Genomic DNA, 13,315 nt, shown 5'->3' on the forward strand with positions numbered 1-13,315 from the left:
TGGTTTCAATCGGGCTATGCGACAAAAATACAACATCGGTACCGACACGCTGGAGCCAACAGAAATAAGCAAGGCCGGGGTTCTCTTGTCACCCATTGTCTGCCTCATAGGGATCTTGGATTCTTGATAAAGGTGCTCTTGGATCTAAACACTAATTTTGCCTCGCGAAAGGAAAAAGAAAGAAACAAAAAAGAAAAAGAAAAAAAAAAAACACCAAAGTATCAAATCTCTTTTAATTTTATTTTCCACCACAATGTCGGCCAAGAAATTCAACATCGTTGCTTTCGGGGGAGACTATGCTGGTCCCGAGGTGAGATTCATTCTGTTTTCGTTCCTTGGCCTTTTTCTTTCTTCTATGACGCACTGGCGCCACTGGTCTATCATGTTTCTTACAAAACCTATGTTTCGCATCCGCAGGTTATGGCCGAGGGCCTCAAAGTCATGAACCAGATTCTCAGTCGTTATCCTGATGTCGAATGCGATATCAAGTCCTACGAGTTGGGCGGTGTAAGTTGGGAATGAAAACCTGTTTAACTCGACTATCAAATGTGCTTGTGTTCCTGACGAATAAATCTCCGCGGGTCAGACCAGCTTCGATCTTCATGGTGAAGCCATTCTACCTGAAGCCCTGGAGGCTGCCAAAACGGCCGACGCTGTGTTGGTAGGGGCTGTTGGTGGTCCTGTAAGCAATTTCTTTCTGTCTGTGAGTGTCTCGGACTTTAGAACATCCACTAAAAAAAAGCCTGCGTGGGTATAAAAAAAACATAGAAATGGAATGGTCGTGTGCCATCAGTAGAGTTCCAAAGCCTAGGCGCTCTACGGCGCGAGCTGCAACTTTACGGCAACCTACGGCCCATCAACTTTGCCGCGCCGTCGCTGGTCGACGACTCACCTCTCAAAGCCGACATTGTCAGGGGCACCGACATCTTGATGATCAGGGAGCTGACGGGCGGCATTTACTTTGGCGAAAAGTCACGGGGCGACCGCGTGGCCTTTGACACGGACAAGTACACGTACGAAGAGGTTGAGCGAGTCGCCCGGCTGGCCGGGTCCCTGGCGCGGCAAAAGAACCCCCCACTCCCCGTTGTCAGCCTCGACAAGGCCAACGTACTCATGGCATGCGGAGCGTTTTGGCGCCAGGTCGTCGGCGAGGTCTTTGCCAAAGAGTTTCCAGATGTGCCGCTGACCCACCAGCTGGCTGACAGCGCCGCCATGATCCTGGCTTGCAACCCTACCAAGCTCAACGGCATCATGCTGGCCAGCAACCTCTTTGGTGACATACTCAGCGACCAAGGCAGTGTTATTGCGGGAAGCATTGGCCTTCTGCCTAGCGCCAGTCTTTGCGGAATTCCTACAGCTGGATCTGGAATGATTAAGGGGTTATATGAACCAATTCATGGTGAGTCTTTTCTTTTGAAGATTTTTGTCAGTTTTTGTCGTGGTTTTATTTTTTTATTTTTTCTTTTTTATTTCTTGCTTTTTGTTCTACCAATCTGCTTGCTGACAGATCTTCACCATGATCATCAGGCTCCGCTCCTGACATTGCAGGGAAGCAGGTTGTAAATCCCATAGGAATGATTCTCTCCATAGCCATGATGTTCAGATATTCACTAGGTATGCCTGAAGCGGCTGATCTGATCGAGACGGCTGTCAGGGACACGATCGAGGCCGGGGTTCGTACAAAGGACATGGGAGGAAATGCTTCGACCAAAGAGATTGGTGACCATGTAGTCCAGGTTCTCTCGAAGCTCGGATGAAAAATATTGTACCAAATAGGACTAGCAAGACCTGATACATGGATGAAAACCAGAGGATAGAACTAGAATAATGCCATTGCAGAGCATGTCATTAGATGCAGAGCTTGAAGCATGTTAACCCACTTTTTGCCGGCAGCATGGAGATGGCTGGTTTGATTCGAGTGTGGTAGAGCTAGACTAAATTAAACCGGAGAAGGGATACCCGAGGCACAATCTACGATCTTAGTTGCTTGGTATCAGTAAATGGTTACACTTAACACACTTGGGGAGCGCCCCCCACTCCATATTTCATAATGAAAATCATGAAATAGTCTTTTTTGAAACAATTCTATACCATCTTGGCATGTGCCCACCCTTTTTAGTCTATATATCCTTGCATGGGTGTCACCTGTAGGCATGACCCTTGTTGAGATTCAAGTTTATGTTTGACTAGCAATTGGAGTTAAATGGCACCTCGTCTTACGTGTACATGGAAAATGGGGGGACAAATTGACGCTAACAGTGAGATTTTATCGGTAAATTCTCCGATGAAGAAAATGTTACCTTTTTGCAACACTTTTCCAACAGACCCGAGAAAAACTCAACAATACTTAAAAGCCTTTCGAATTTGCATGTGACGGGTGTCCTTGTCATTGTATGGCTTACTTTGATATTGGAAGATGCTGTTGCAAAAATAGTGAGATTTTAAGGGAGAGTGGGTGTTGTGAATAGGTATTTGGTGTATTTTGCAGTCCGTATTTTTCGTTTCGTTTCTTTTTCGTCCCCCACTTGACGGATGGAGAGCAAGTTCATGTACTCACTACCTCCCTACTTAGCACTGTATCTCAGGTACTTACGGTACGTTACGCACCCGCTTCAGCAACCCACCCTCAGAATAATATTCATTTCTCAAGGGGTAACTTGCAATACTTGTCCCAACTTTCACACATTGCAACGTGGGAATAGGATATTTTTGGTATACGGGCACAAGTCTTGATGCTACGACGTGGGTTTGTCTGTCTTGAGGTTACGCCAATAATGTATGCCTTTGTCATCTCATCTCTTTTGTTTCTCTAATCAGTGGACATCACAGGCATTGTTGCCAAAGATGTGTCAAAAATAGCAGGCGGCTAGGTGCATTTGGGGGATTCAGATGATCTGTCAATGAATGTCAACTGGATATAGCATAACGTACGGATGAAATTCTCCAGTACAGACTCTCTTGGGACGAATCCGAGGCAGTAAGGCTTTGTGGGTCGTGACCCTTTCTTACCCAGTCTACCCGCATAAAGCTTGAGCTACATAAGCTACCAAAGTACCTTGAAGACAAATGAAACTTAAACGTGGGGAAGCAAGGGGTCATGAATTATTTATACAACGGCGGATTGAAATGCGATGCAACGTCAGCACAACCGAAACCCAAAACTGGGTAACTCTGGGTCCCTTTGTCGTGCTTCTTGGCAGTCTTCCAGAATCCCCATAATCCATGGAGCATGAAACCTCACCCTCCACAGTGGGTTCAGTTATTTACATGTCATGGCTTGAGAGCTTCTATGGCGTCAGGTTTTGCGTCGAGACAGCGTTGGACGTATGAAAGAAGAATTTCAACTACTTTAGGAAGTTAGCGGTATCAGTGCTTCTGTTTCAGCTCTCTTTAACACCTCAAACCTCGTACAATTGTAGCCTTAGCGAAGGACAAAACGCTCTATTGTGCTCATGTGCCCAGCGAGATACTCGGACCATGATGTCTCAGCAACGAAAATAGAGATCCCAGAAACATCTTGGCTGACATGCATGCAAGAGAAGTATGATATGGCTGTCTCTAGGGAGATGGGTGTGAATAAAAGGCACTGCATCTGCGTGAATCTTATTCACTTTTGTCTGGACTCTTGTCTCGGTATCATCTTGTTTTCTATCTATCTTCTCTATGAGCAGCTTTTAGCAACTTATACCCCTTTTCTTGTACCTTTTTTGCTAATCTGCCTCATTCTTTAATATTTCTTTTCCATCAATAAGACGCTGGGCGTTCAACTATCTAATCACAATGTAAGACATGAACCAACCCATAGGATCAACATAGGACCAAGTTAACCAAAAGATTCACATCTAGGCTTTCTTTCCCTCAGACCAAATACACTGGCTTCACCCAGATCCACAACCCAAACAGACAATGGCCTAACAAGGTCATCACAAAAGCTCCTGTTTGGTTGTCAACAGACCTTCGGGATGGGAACCAGTCCTTGACCAACCCACTTGTATGTAGCCCCAACAAAAGCCTTGCGTTCCATCAACCCATACAGACCTTGTTTTCTTTTTGATATACTAATGGCTTTGGTTCACCACCCCTTTTCAGACTTTAGATCAGAAGTGGGAGTTCTTCAAGATGCTAGTCCAGATAGGCTACAAGGAGATCGAGGTCAGTTTCCCAGCCGCCTCCAACGTCGAGTTCGACTTCACAAGGCGGCTGGTCGAGACCCCAGGTGCGGTACCTGACGACGTGCGTCTGCGCGCTCTCGCACCCACCCGTGAGGACTTTCTCGAGCGGACCGTCGCCGCTCTGGAGGGCGCCAAGAGAGCCACCGTGTGCACCTACATCTGCGTCAGCGACAAGATGCTCAAGTACCAGGGCTTCTCTCGCCAAAAGGCCATCGACCAGGCCGTAGGGGCCGTCCGCTACCTCAGGTCCATCACCAAGGATAACCCCAACACGAAGACGAAGTGGACTATGGCGTTTGGGCTTGAGTCGTACAACGAGGCGGACCCTGACTATGTCCTCGAAATCACAGAGGCGGTCGAGCGGGCCTGGGAGGCGAGCGCCGAGGAGCCCATGACGGTAGTGGTGGCCACCAGCACCGAGGTGGCGACGCCAAACGTCTTTGCCGATCAGGTTGAGACCTTCCTTGCCGGACTGTCCCAGCCCGAGAAGATTCAACTCTCCATCCACACCCACAACGACCGCGGCTGTGCCGTGGCCTCGGCCGAGCTGGGCATGATGGCTGGAGCCCAGATGGTAGAGGGCTGCCTGTTTGGCAACGGCGAGCGGGCCGGTAACGTCGACCTTGTCACGCTGGCACTCAACCTCTACACCCGGGGTATCAGCCCGAACCTGGACTTCTCCAACATCCACGCCATCAAGGAAAAATACGAGCAGCTCACGGGGCTGGACGTGGGTCCTCGCGTCCCCTACGCCGGCGAGTACGTCCTGCAGGCTTTCAGCGGCCACCACCAAAACATCATCCGCAAGGGCATGGGCCTCCGCCTCAAGGCCGAGGCCGAGAACCAGCCGGTACCCATGTGGGACATCCCTTACCTCCCGGTCGACCCCAAGGACTTGGGCGTCCCGCTGGATCACATCATCCGCGTCAACTCGCAAAGCGGCAAGGCGGCCGCCACTTGGATCCTGAGCCGCCGCTGGGGGTTGGAGCTCCCCACGGACATGCAGGTGCACTTTGGTCGCCGGTTGATGGTGCTGTGCGAGGCTCTCGGCCGCGAGATCTCGCAGGACGAGTTGCTTGACCTCTTCACCTCCACCTACGCCCTGGGCACGAACCGCGGGAATGACCTTGGTAACCTGACGGTCCTGCGCAGCAGCAGCGGGCGAGGCTATGTGGTCAACGGCGTCATCAGCCCCATCGACGGCGTCAAGCTCGTGGTTGAGGGAGTAGGGAAGGACCTTGCCGCGGCGGCCCTGCAGAGCTTGAACATTGATACCGAAGGCAAGGCCGTTGCCGTCAAGATCCAGGACACGCAGCAGCTCAACAACGAGTTTGGAAGGGGAAGGTATTGTGCCCTGGCGACGTGTGAGGTCGGCAGCGAAGTTCAATGGGGTTATTTCATCGACGAGAACCAGGAGAAGGCCGAGGCTTTGGCCGTGATTGCAGCAGCTTTGGTAAGTTTAAGTTTTTTTTTTTATATTTGCTTGTTTATTGATCCCCCAATATCTGTCTTTTCACCTTCAGAAGCTGACTCTAGCCCTCACTTTTAGCGCATGTACTGCATGCAAACCGGACCTCTGGACCTAAGCAAGATAAGCCCTGCTGTTCAACACACCGCCAAGCTTTCGGCTCCTGCAGGCAACAATTTGATGGTGACAGCTTAATTGGAGGAAGTATAATGTAAAAATTTAAAAAAGCCAACATATAGCGTTGACCGCTTCTGTTATTAGCTTTGTATTGTCGAAATATAGCAAAGACACCTCTGTTGGTTTGTTACAATACATGTATACAAATCTTGCCTTGTTTGAGACATGTTGGCAGCAACCATGTGAGCAAAATTGTATCATTTCCGCTGGAGAATAAAGTCTAAGGATTGTCGGCAAACCTGCCTAGCCTAAAACACACGGTATGTGTTTAGCAGCCAGGGTCCAAGTTCACAAGCCATGTTCTTGGAGAAACCTTATCTATGGGCGATGCGCCAAAGACAAAACCAACCAATCATGACCCCCAAACCAACACGTTTCCATCTGGAAAAGCTATCCTCCCCCACACCCAACCCAATCGCACCCAGATCGATCCACAAACCATTTCTCGAGTAATTCCCGGCTGCTGTAAGTAATGAATCGCCCAGGTGCTTCAAACCTATCAGAATCGCCATGACAAGCAGGTGCAGCGATCGAAGTCTCCGGTACGAATCTCACAAACAAGCCGCCGCTAGCTAGTCAGCAATTAGCCGCAATAATATAGTTCTAGATCCCAGTATGTGTGCAAAACGAAGCATTCACAACGATCCGCGTGATCAAGCCTGCAGCCAACTGCAAACATGGTGGCTGGTGCATGAGATTACAACCCTGTAAATGCACGTGCGGATGAAGTGCACCGCATCAAAAGTTTTGCCGGCGGCCAAGGCCTTGATAAACAAGGCGAGCGAAGATCCGGGACCCCGCCGAGATCATGCGGGCCACTACAATACATCTACCGCGCCAATGCCATCCCGTCAACCCCCGAAACGGGTCCGGGTTGGGAGGGGACGAGGGGCGAATGGGTAAAGGCTGTAAAACCAATGACCTACTTGGGGAGTGAGTACCCCGAGTCTTGCTGCTTGATCCCATCCTGGAATTGAATGATACCCAGTACAGAAACAGAAGACATTATCACTTCCGCTTCATTACTCAACACCAAAAGCACACAAGCATTCGACAGAAAAAGAAAGTAAACATGTCAACCATACTCGCCGCATCAGCATCTGAGCCCAACCTATGGGCAACAGCACAGAGAGCAACAGCGACCGTCGCAACAACTGCCTACACGCCCACGAGGCAACTCGCTCAAAGATTGCAACGGGCTCTGGCATCGTTCTATCTCATCATACTGTGGTGTCAGCTGTCCTGAACCATCGGGAGCCAGTTGGTTAGTCTTCTGACGCAGCTGGCCGCTGTCAACAAGCCGACCAGCCTTGACTCATTCACAAGAGCAAGGCCCAGCATCGGAGTACGAAAACTGTCAGAGGCCGGGGCGTGGGGCTCAAAGACGGCGCTGTCCTGGAGGCGACGAGCTACGATGGAGCTTGCTTGGGCTATACTCAGCCCGGCGGGGAATGCAGTTTGTCTGTTGCTATTCTGGCCCGGATGGTGGGTGCTCGGAGTTTTTGTTTACGCGACATGGTGGTCTTGCGGCCGTTGAGGATGCGAGTTCTCTGAAGGTAGATCGAAGTCTAGAGCAGTATTGAGGAGCGGTTTTGTTTCATTTTCTGTCGGGACGTTTGGATGATATGGAGGCCCCCGCATCTTTGTGGCACGCATGGTTAGACAGAAGGCTGATGGTGAACAATGAGCACATGGGGACATAGTCAAGCCCATGCGTATTCTGCCCCATTTGCTCGGCAGCCACAGATAGAAACCTTCAGGATCCCGATATTATTCATTTCGAGTAGAAAAAGGTATTTCCATCCGTATCACGGCGGAACTCATTCCGATAGTCGCGGTCCGGGTCAAACTCTTGCCAGAGGGTGGCAGGGTAGATGTGCTTGTTCTTCTCGTACCACCGCCGGTCGATGACCTTGGTCAGGTTGGGGTCGTCGTCGTGGCCTTCGAGAGTCTTGATATCCACCTCGGTCTTGACAAGCTCCCCACCCTTGGGCTGTTGCTGCTGCTCTCCCTTGGGTGCCTCAGCACTGTAGTTGAACAGAAGCTTTCCACCGGGGCCGACCGTCTTGTTGATGGCGAAAAAGTAAAACTCGTAGTGGTGCGGGATGATGACGGTACCCCGGACCATCATCAGATCATCAACGCCCACTCTTGCCCAGTCCCGACGGGATTTGTGTCTTGCGCCGACCTTTCTGCTCTTGTCGAGAAACACCCAAACAAAGTCGCCCTTTTTCACCGTGACCATGCCGCCAGGAAGGTTAGTGCCGTCGTAGAAGACAAAAGGAATGGCGATCTCGGTGGCCTTGACGGCTGCCTGCAGCGCCAGGAACTCGGCTCGTAACGCATCGCGCTCGGCGGGTTTTATCGGTGCGCGCGGGACGACGGCGACTGAGGCATTGGGGGCGAGTTTGACTTTTGGGGTTGTGCTAGACTTGGTTGCTGCACCGCTACCCTGTATTGTGCTTGATTTTGGAGCTGGCGTCTTCTTGTTGATGCCTGCGTCGGCTCCATCTCCCTCCTCGTCCACTTCGTCGTCGGCAAACGACAAGCCGCCAATCTTTGCCCGCTTCTGCTTTTTCCTGCTCTTCTTGCTCTGCTGCTGGGTGAGGTCGGCGTCGCTAGCCTCGCTAACGTTGGCGGGGGTGCCGGCGTCGACGGGGGTCGAGGCTTTGCTCTTCTCGCGGGCCTCGCGCTCCTGCTGCTCGAGGACCTCGGCGCGACGTTTGCGGAAATCCGAGAGGGCGACCAGACCAACGGTGTTGGTCGTCAATCGCTCGCTCGTCGTTTGGCTCGATGGAGTAAAGCGGGAAGTGGGTGCTTGGTCGGACATGATGGGTTTGGCGAAGGGGTGGGTTGGGCAGGTTGTGGGTGATTTTGTAGCACCGGTGTAGGACGGGTTCGCACTTTGTTAGCTTGGGTAGATTTTGGTGCTGCGAAGCGCGCGCGACCTTGAAAATATTACTACATCCAAAAAAAAAAACAATGTGTGGGGCGATGCTGTCGGCATTAGATAAGCAAATTAGCATCGCCTTGGTCGCCTACCCGCCTACACATATGTGGAAGAAAATCCCGAATTTTGCAGGTAAAATCAAATTCAACAAAACTGTCCTCAAAATATCTATATCAAGTGCTTTCATGTATCCAAGTTGAAACCCCCCCCCACCCCGTGCGCTATCTATCATAGGACAAGTAACCATAAGGAATGACAGCACCACCGTGAACATATCATTAAGGTACCTAGAGGTAGTTACCTACCTAGGTAGTTAATTCCCCTTGAGGGGGGCCATCTCTACAGCTGCCCCGTTTTGAGCCCCCCAAGGGTGTGCATTTTGCTGAGCCGCCCCGTGCTGAGACCCCTGGCGGTGGGCCCCTTTGGAGTTAGGCCGCATAAGAGTCGGCGACCCAACTCGAGGCGGACTGTTTTGAGCCAACCCTTGTTTAGCCTGTTTAGCCGCGATCTCCCGCTCAGCGTCCGCCTTAACCCACTTCTTCTTGATTTGACCGTTTTTGCCGATAACATCACACGCCGTGATATACTTGAACAAAATTGGCTGATCGGACAAAAGTTCGAATTGGTGGTCAATAGTGGGAGGTTTGTTGTCTTTCTCCTTCAATTCATTGACGTAATGGTAATGCTTTTTTACCTCTGGATCTTTTGTATTAATATGGTAGACATAAGTGTCCTGATCCTGGTTTTCATTGACAGCAAACCGAATATGCAATTTCGCCGCCTTCCATTCGCTCGTTACCGACAGCCAAGAACTTTTCAAGTTATCGTCTTCCATGGCATCGAAGTCGATGTGCTTCGAGTAAGGGAAGTTCGGATCCGGAGCTACACCCACAGCGCGACCTCTAGGAAAGAAACCGCCTTGTCGATAAATAATCAAGGGGCTGCGATGATCACCTCGATATACAGTGTCTGGAACCTTGTAGTCCGCCGCAGCACCGCTGATGATTGCGGATACAAGGGCAAATCCCCACGCAACAGTTGAGCTGTGCATTGTTATTATTATTTGGAAGTTTTAGCTTTGGGATAAGACTCGTCGGTTTAAGTGATGATAGAAATGTCTGCGGTATTGTAGTTGTTTATTTGGAGGGATAGGATAACGGGTATTATGTGAGGCTCAAGGAGTGAATATGCGGGAAATGAAATGCAAGTGAAAGAGCGGAGTCCAGTTAGGAACTTGACAGTCGATGAAAGAAATTCGCAACTTTGAGCTCGAGATTCCAGAGAGTAGGTATTTAATATACGGGCTGCATTGAGTAAATCACTTCTCTTATGGCTTTTCAAAGGCAAACTCGGGCGGACCTTTCCGAAATGATACTATTAAAAGCTCTTTAGACTGCCCACCCAAAGAGCTTTTAATAGTCTAAATATAGCAAAAAAAGATCTACAACATAAGTATGACTTATTCAAGTGTCGGCGAAGCCGTACTCAGTCAGCTACATGACTAAGAACAGCATGATTCTGAATGATTAATTGTCACTATTTTCAATCTCAACATTAAAATTAAACCAATTTTGTCAACGTTAACCATTTTTCACCGTATCCAGCCTCTCTGCCATCTGTAATCTGTACCTTAATATAAACTATTTGCTTGATTTGTCCTTGTATCGCAGGCTTTTCTTGTCAACCTCCCTGATGCATTACCGTTAGGGGTTCTATCCAACATATTTGGGATCCCTTCTACCCGAAATATCTTTGACATCACGGGAGCAACACGGAGCCCGTAAGGTAGCACAGTGAGAGTGCCTAGAAGTAACAGAGACATGTCTCCATCCTGATCAAAAAGCACCGTCAAGTTTGGTTTTGCAGCCAAAGAAGTTTTCCTTACAAAGGTTTCGATCAAAGCCAAAAGAGCAAAACGCCAACGGCATCCAGACGCCATAAAAGTACAAATGCAAAATTCATAGCCTACCAAAGACCCAAAGACTTGTTACGCTTGTTGGTGGTGGTCCGCCCAGAGTCCTTCTCCAGTGAGTCCTCTCGCATGACTAGCACCTGTGGCACGCCGTTGATCGGTCCCCGCCGCGATTCCTTCACAACGTCTGCTGATTCTGCAAGCAGGCCCGCTATGCCTGAGGTGGAGCCTTGACCAGATGATGATGACGGAGCGCGGTGGTGGCTGGACCCATGCTGTCTCTGCTGCAAACTCCTCTTCGGTTGCGGTAAACTAGCCGACGGTGGTTCCTGTCTGGAACGCGAGGTCGAGGGCGGAGGGGGCATATCGGTATATCTCGGGACACCATAGTCATCCGGCGGATACGGTGTCGCTTGCTGTGGGCGGTAGTCGTACCCAGTTTCGTCGACATAATGACGGGACCGGCTGTGTGGCCTGTCGTACACGGGATAATCTGTCGATGGCTGGTGCGGGGAGCTATCCCGTCTCGCGTGAGACGAAGAGGAAGACGACAACCGATCGTGTGATGAGCCGCGTCGTGGATCTGTCGCTGTCAAAAGACTCGGCGAGGCTCGCACAGACTGGTCTGAATATCCGTGGTTCGGAGCAAGTCTCTGGTCCGAAGGATACCGCTGGCCTGCAGGGTATCGGTGGTCTGGAGAAAGCTGCTGGTTTGAAGGTTGTCGCTGATCTGATTGAGCCCGCTGGTCTGAAATGCGTGGGCGGTCTGGACTTTGACGGTGATCTGAAGAGAGTCGCTGGGCTGAGACATCCCTCTCACTTGAAAGTTGCCGCGGGTCCGAGGGCCGCGATGGCCTATCACGGCTCGAGCCTCGTAACTGAGAAGGGGTCAAGCTTGAAGCCGACGGTGGCGGTCGAGGCCGCTGTGGTGTTTGCGGCTGCTGATCACGAGGATTGTCATGCCTAGGCAAGCGGTCGCGGTCCGAGCTGGAGGGCACACGCTGTGTAGAACTGCCAACAGCTGATGGCATGTCACATCTGTTCCTCTGGTATGCAGCTGCGTTGGCGGCCACATTCGCGGCGGCGGCCGCTTCCAGTTCTTTTTCCTTCTCCGTCTGCGACCAAGGTTTCGGTCCCATGGTCTGTCTATCACGATTGTGGCAGTCGTCATATGCCTGGAGGATGTAGCCGAGTAGGACTTTCCGAAAGCTAGCCCGGTCGGTAACGAGAGTTCCCCAGGCCCACGTCTCATGTTTGAACGGGCGGTCGCCAAACGGTTTGATCCCTTCCGCCCACGTGTTGCCGGCAAAGTTCCAAAGGAAAAGGTTGTCCCAGTCAAAACAAGCCACATATCGCGTCCCGTAGCTCTTGGAGTAGGCCTGTGCCTGCTTGGTGATGCAGGCTGCATTGTGACCAAGGCGCGAGGGTACCCAATATCCGGGTTTAGCCTTTCCTCTTTCCACATCGAGGTCTTGGATCTCCGACTCGACTCTGGCTCTGTAGGCTTTCTCGAAGTCCAGCAGAGATCTAGAGTCTCGCGCCTTCGGTAGATCTAGACGGCCATCAAGATACTGCTTGCCTACTAGATATCCTCTGCTCTTGTACTCGAAGACAAAAACACTCTTTTTGTCAATAGAAATGAGGGTATCACATCGGACACCCTGTCTGCCATCCTCAGAGCTGCACCGTACATCATCGAACATCTCCTGGAGGGTCAAAATGATGGGATGAAGGATCCATAGTGCCGTTGCCCTAACAACGTCGGCTTCAGAATTTAGTGGGCATTGGGGATAAAGTGCCGGCATGTAAGTGGTCCTGATGAATCCATTCTTTGGGTGACTCGAAAGGGCCTGCTCGGCCGTTTGTATATAGTCGGACGCTTCATGCTCAAACCAGAAGATGGGCGGATTGGCAGCGACGGTAGATTTTCCCCTTTGTTCGATGTTAATTTTGCTTTGCTTTGGAGGTTTCTCCTTGGTGAGAGCAAGGACGGGACTGTCAAAAGCGTCGAACACTGTAAGTTGACCGTACTTCTGTAAATCTTGCTGTTCAGACGACGGTTTTCGACGACGGAAGAACATTATAAAGACGGCATATGTATATATAATATAATGTTAGGTAGTGAATCTATGTGTATGTGTGTGTGTGTGTGTGTGTGTGTGAGTGTGTGAAACCTGAATTGTTGAACAAGAAGAAAGACAAACCGCACAAGGGCACTTAAATTGTGCGGCAACTTGCCTTTCTTATACTCATTTGACATTATTGCCATAATAGTATTGCAGAAAAATTGTCATTAGTTTTAGTGCATGTTAAGTCTCGGTCTGCCTGCCTCAACTCGTTTGTATGACAAGCTACCTGCGCGGTAAGCGCTCCATTGTTTGGCTGGCGGTAGATGCCGAGCGATGATTGCCCGGCCCGCTTGAACAAGAAAAAGGCGATATATCGCAGCATGGGCACGGAAGTCGAGCTTGGCTTCTCACGATAATCGACGTTAAGCGCGCGATGGGACCCTAAGGAGGCGCAGCACACAAGAACCCGACAAGAGTGCTGTTTCAGGATTCCGGGTTAGGTAGGCATCTAGGGAAGGCTTATTAGTGAGTGACACGTTACCATATTGTCGGGTCAATAAGACGCGT

General features: G+C 50.5%; 5 protein-coding genes across 5 annotated transcripts; 2 read left to right on the plus strand and 3 right to left on the minus strand.

Moving 5' to 3' along the window:
- Positions 1 to 253: 253 nt before the first annotated feature.
- PgNI_12481 (uncharacterized protein) lies at positions 254 to 1,757 on the plus strand (the record flags this gene model as incomplete). The annotated part of the gene is made up of 5 exons (XM_031132429.1): positions 254 to 310; positions 418 to 507; positions 587 to 682; positions 769 to 1,399; positions 1,528 to 1,757. 5 exons carry the CDS (start codon positions 254 to 256, stop codon positions 1,755 to 1,757), a joined length of 1,104 nt encoding a protein of 367 aa, XP_030976041.1.
- A 1,769-nt stretch (positions 1,758 to 3,526) lies between these two features.
- On the plus strand, positions 3,527 to 5,835 carry PgNI_12482 (uncharacterized protein; the record flags this gene model as incomplete). The annotated part of the gene is made up of 4 exons (XM_031132430.1): positions 3,527 to 3,541; positions 3,806 to 3,991; positions 4,090 to 5,625; positions 5,722 to 5,835. 4 exons carry the CDS (start codon positions 3,527 to 3,529, stop codon positions 5,833 to 5,835), a joined length of 1,851 nt encoding a protein of 616 aa, XP_030976042.1.
- A 1,756-nt stretch (positions 5,836 to 7,591) lies between these two features.
- Positions 7,592 to 8,647, minus strand: PgNI_12483 (uncharacterized protein; the record flags this gene model as incomplete). The annotated part of the gene is made up of 1 exon (XM_031132431.1): positions 7,592 to 8,647. The coding sequence occupies one exon, from the start codon at positions 8,645 to 8,647 to the stop codon at positions 7,592 to 7,594; it is 1,056 nt and encodes a 351-aa protein (XP_030976118.1).
- A 433-nt stretch (positions 8,648 to 9,080) lies between these two features.
- On the minus strand, positions 9,081 to 9,818 carry PgNI_12484 (uncharacterized protein; the record flags this gene model as incomplete). Its single annotated transcript, XM_031132432.1, has 2 exons — positions 9,081 to 9,368; positions 9,462 to 9,818. 2 exons carry the CDS (start codon positions 9,816 to 9,818, stop codon positions 9,081 to 9,083), a joined length of 645 nt encoding a protein of 214 aa, XP_030976040.1.
- Positions 9,819 to 10,732: 914 nt separating this feature from the next.
- Positions 10,733 to 12,760, minus strand: PgNI_12485 (uncharacterized protein; the record flags this gene model as incomplete). Its single annotated transcript, XM_031132433.1, has 1 exon — positions 10,733 to 12,760. One exon carries the CDS (start codon positions 12,758 to 12,760, stop codon positions 10,733 to 10,735), a length of 2,028 nt encoding a protein of 675 aa, XP_030976099.1.
- Between the last annotated feature and the right edge of the window lie 555 nt (positions 12,761 to 13,315).

This window comes from Pyricularia grisea (assembly GCF_004355905.1).
Source record: "Pyricularia grisea strain NI907 chromosome Unknown Pyricularia_grisea_NI907_Scaffold_12, whole genome shotgun sequence".
Classification (NCBI taxonomy): Eukaryota; Fungi; Ascomycota; class Sordariomycetes; order Magnaporthales; family Pyriculariaceae; genus Pyricularia; species Pyricularia grisea.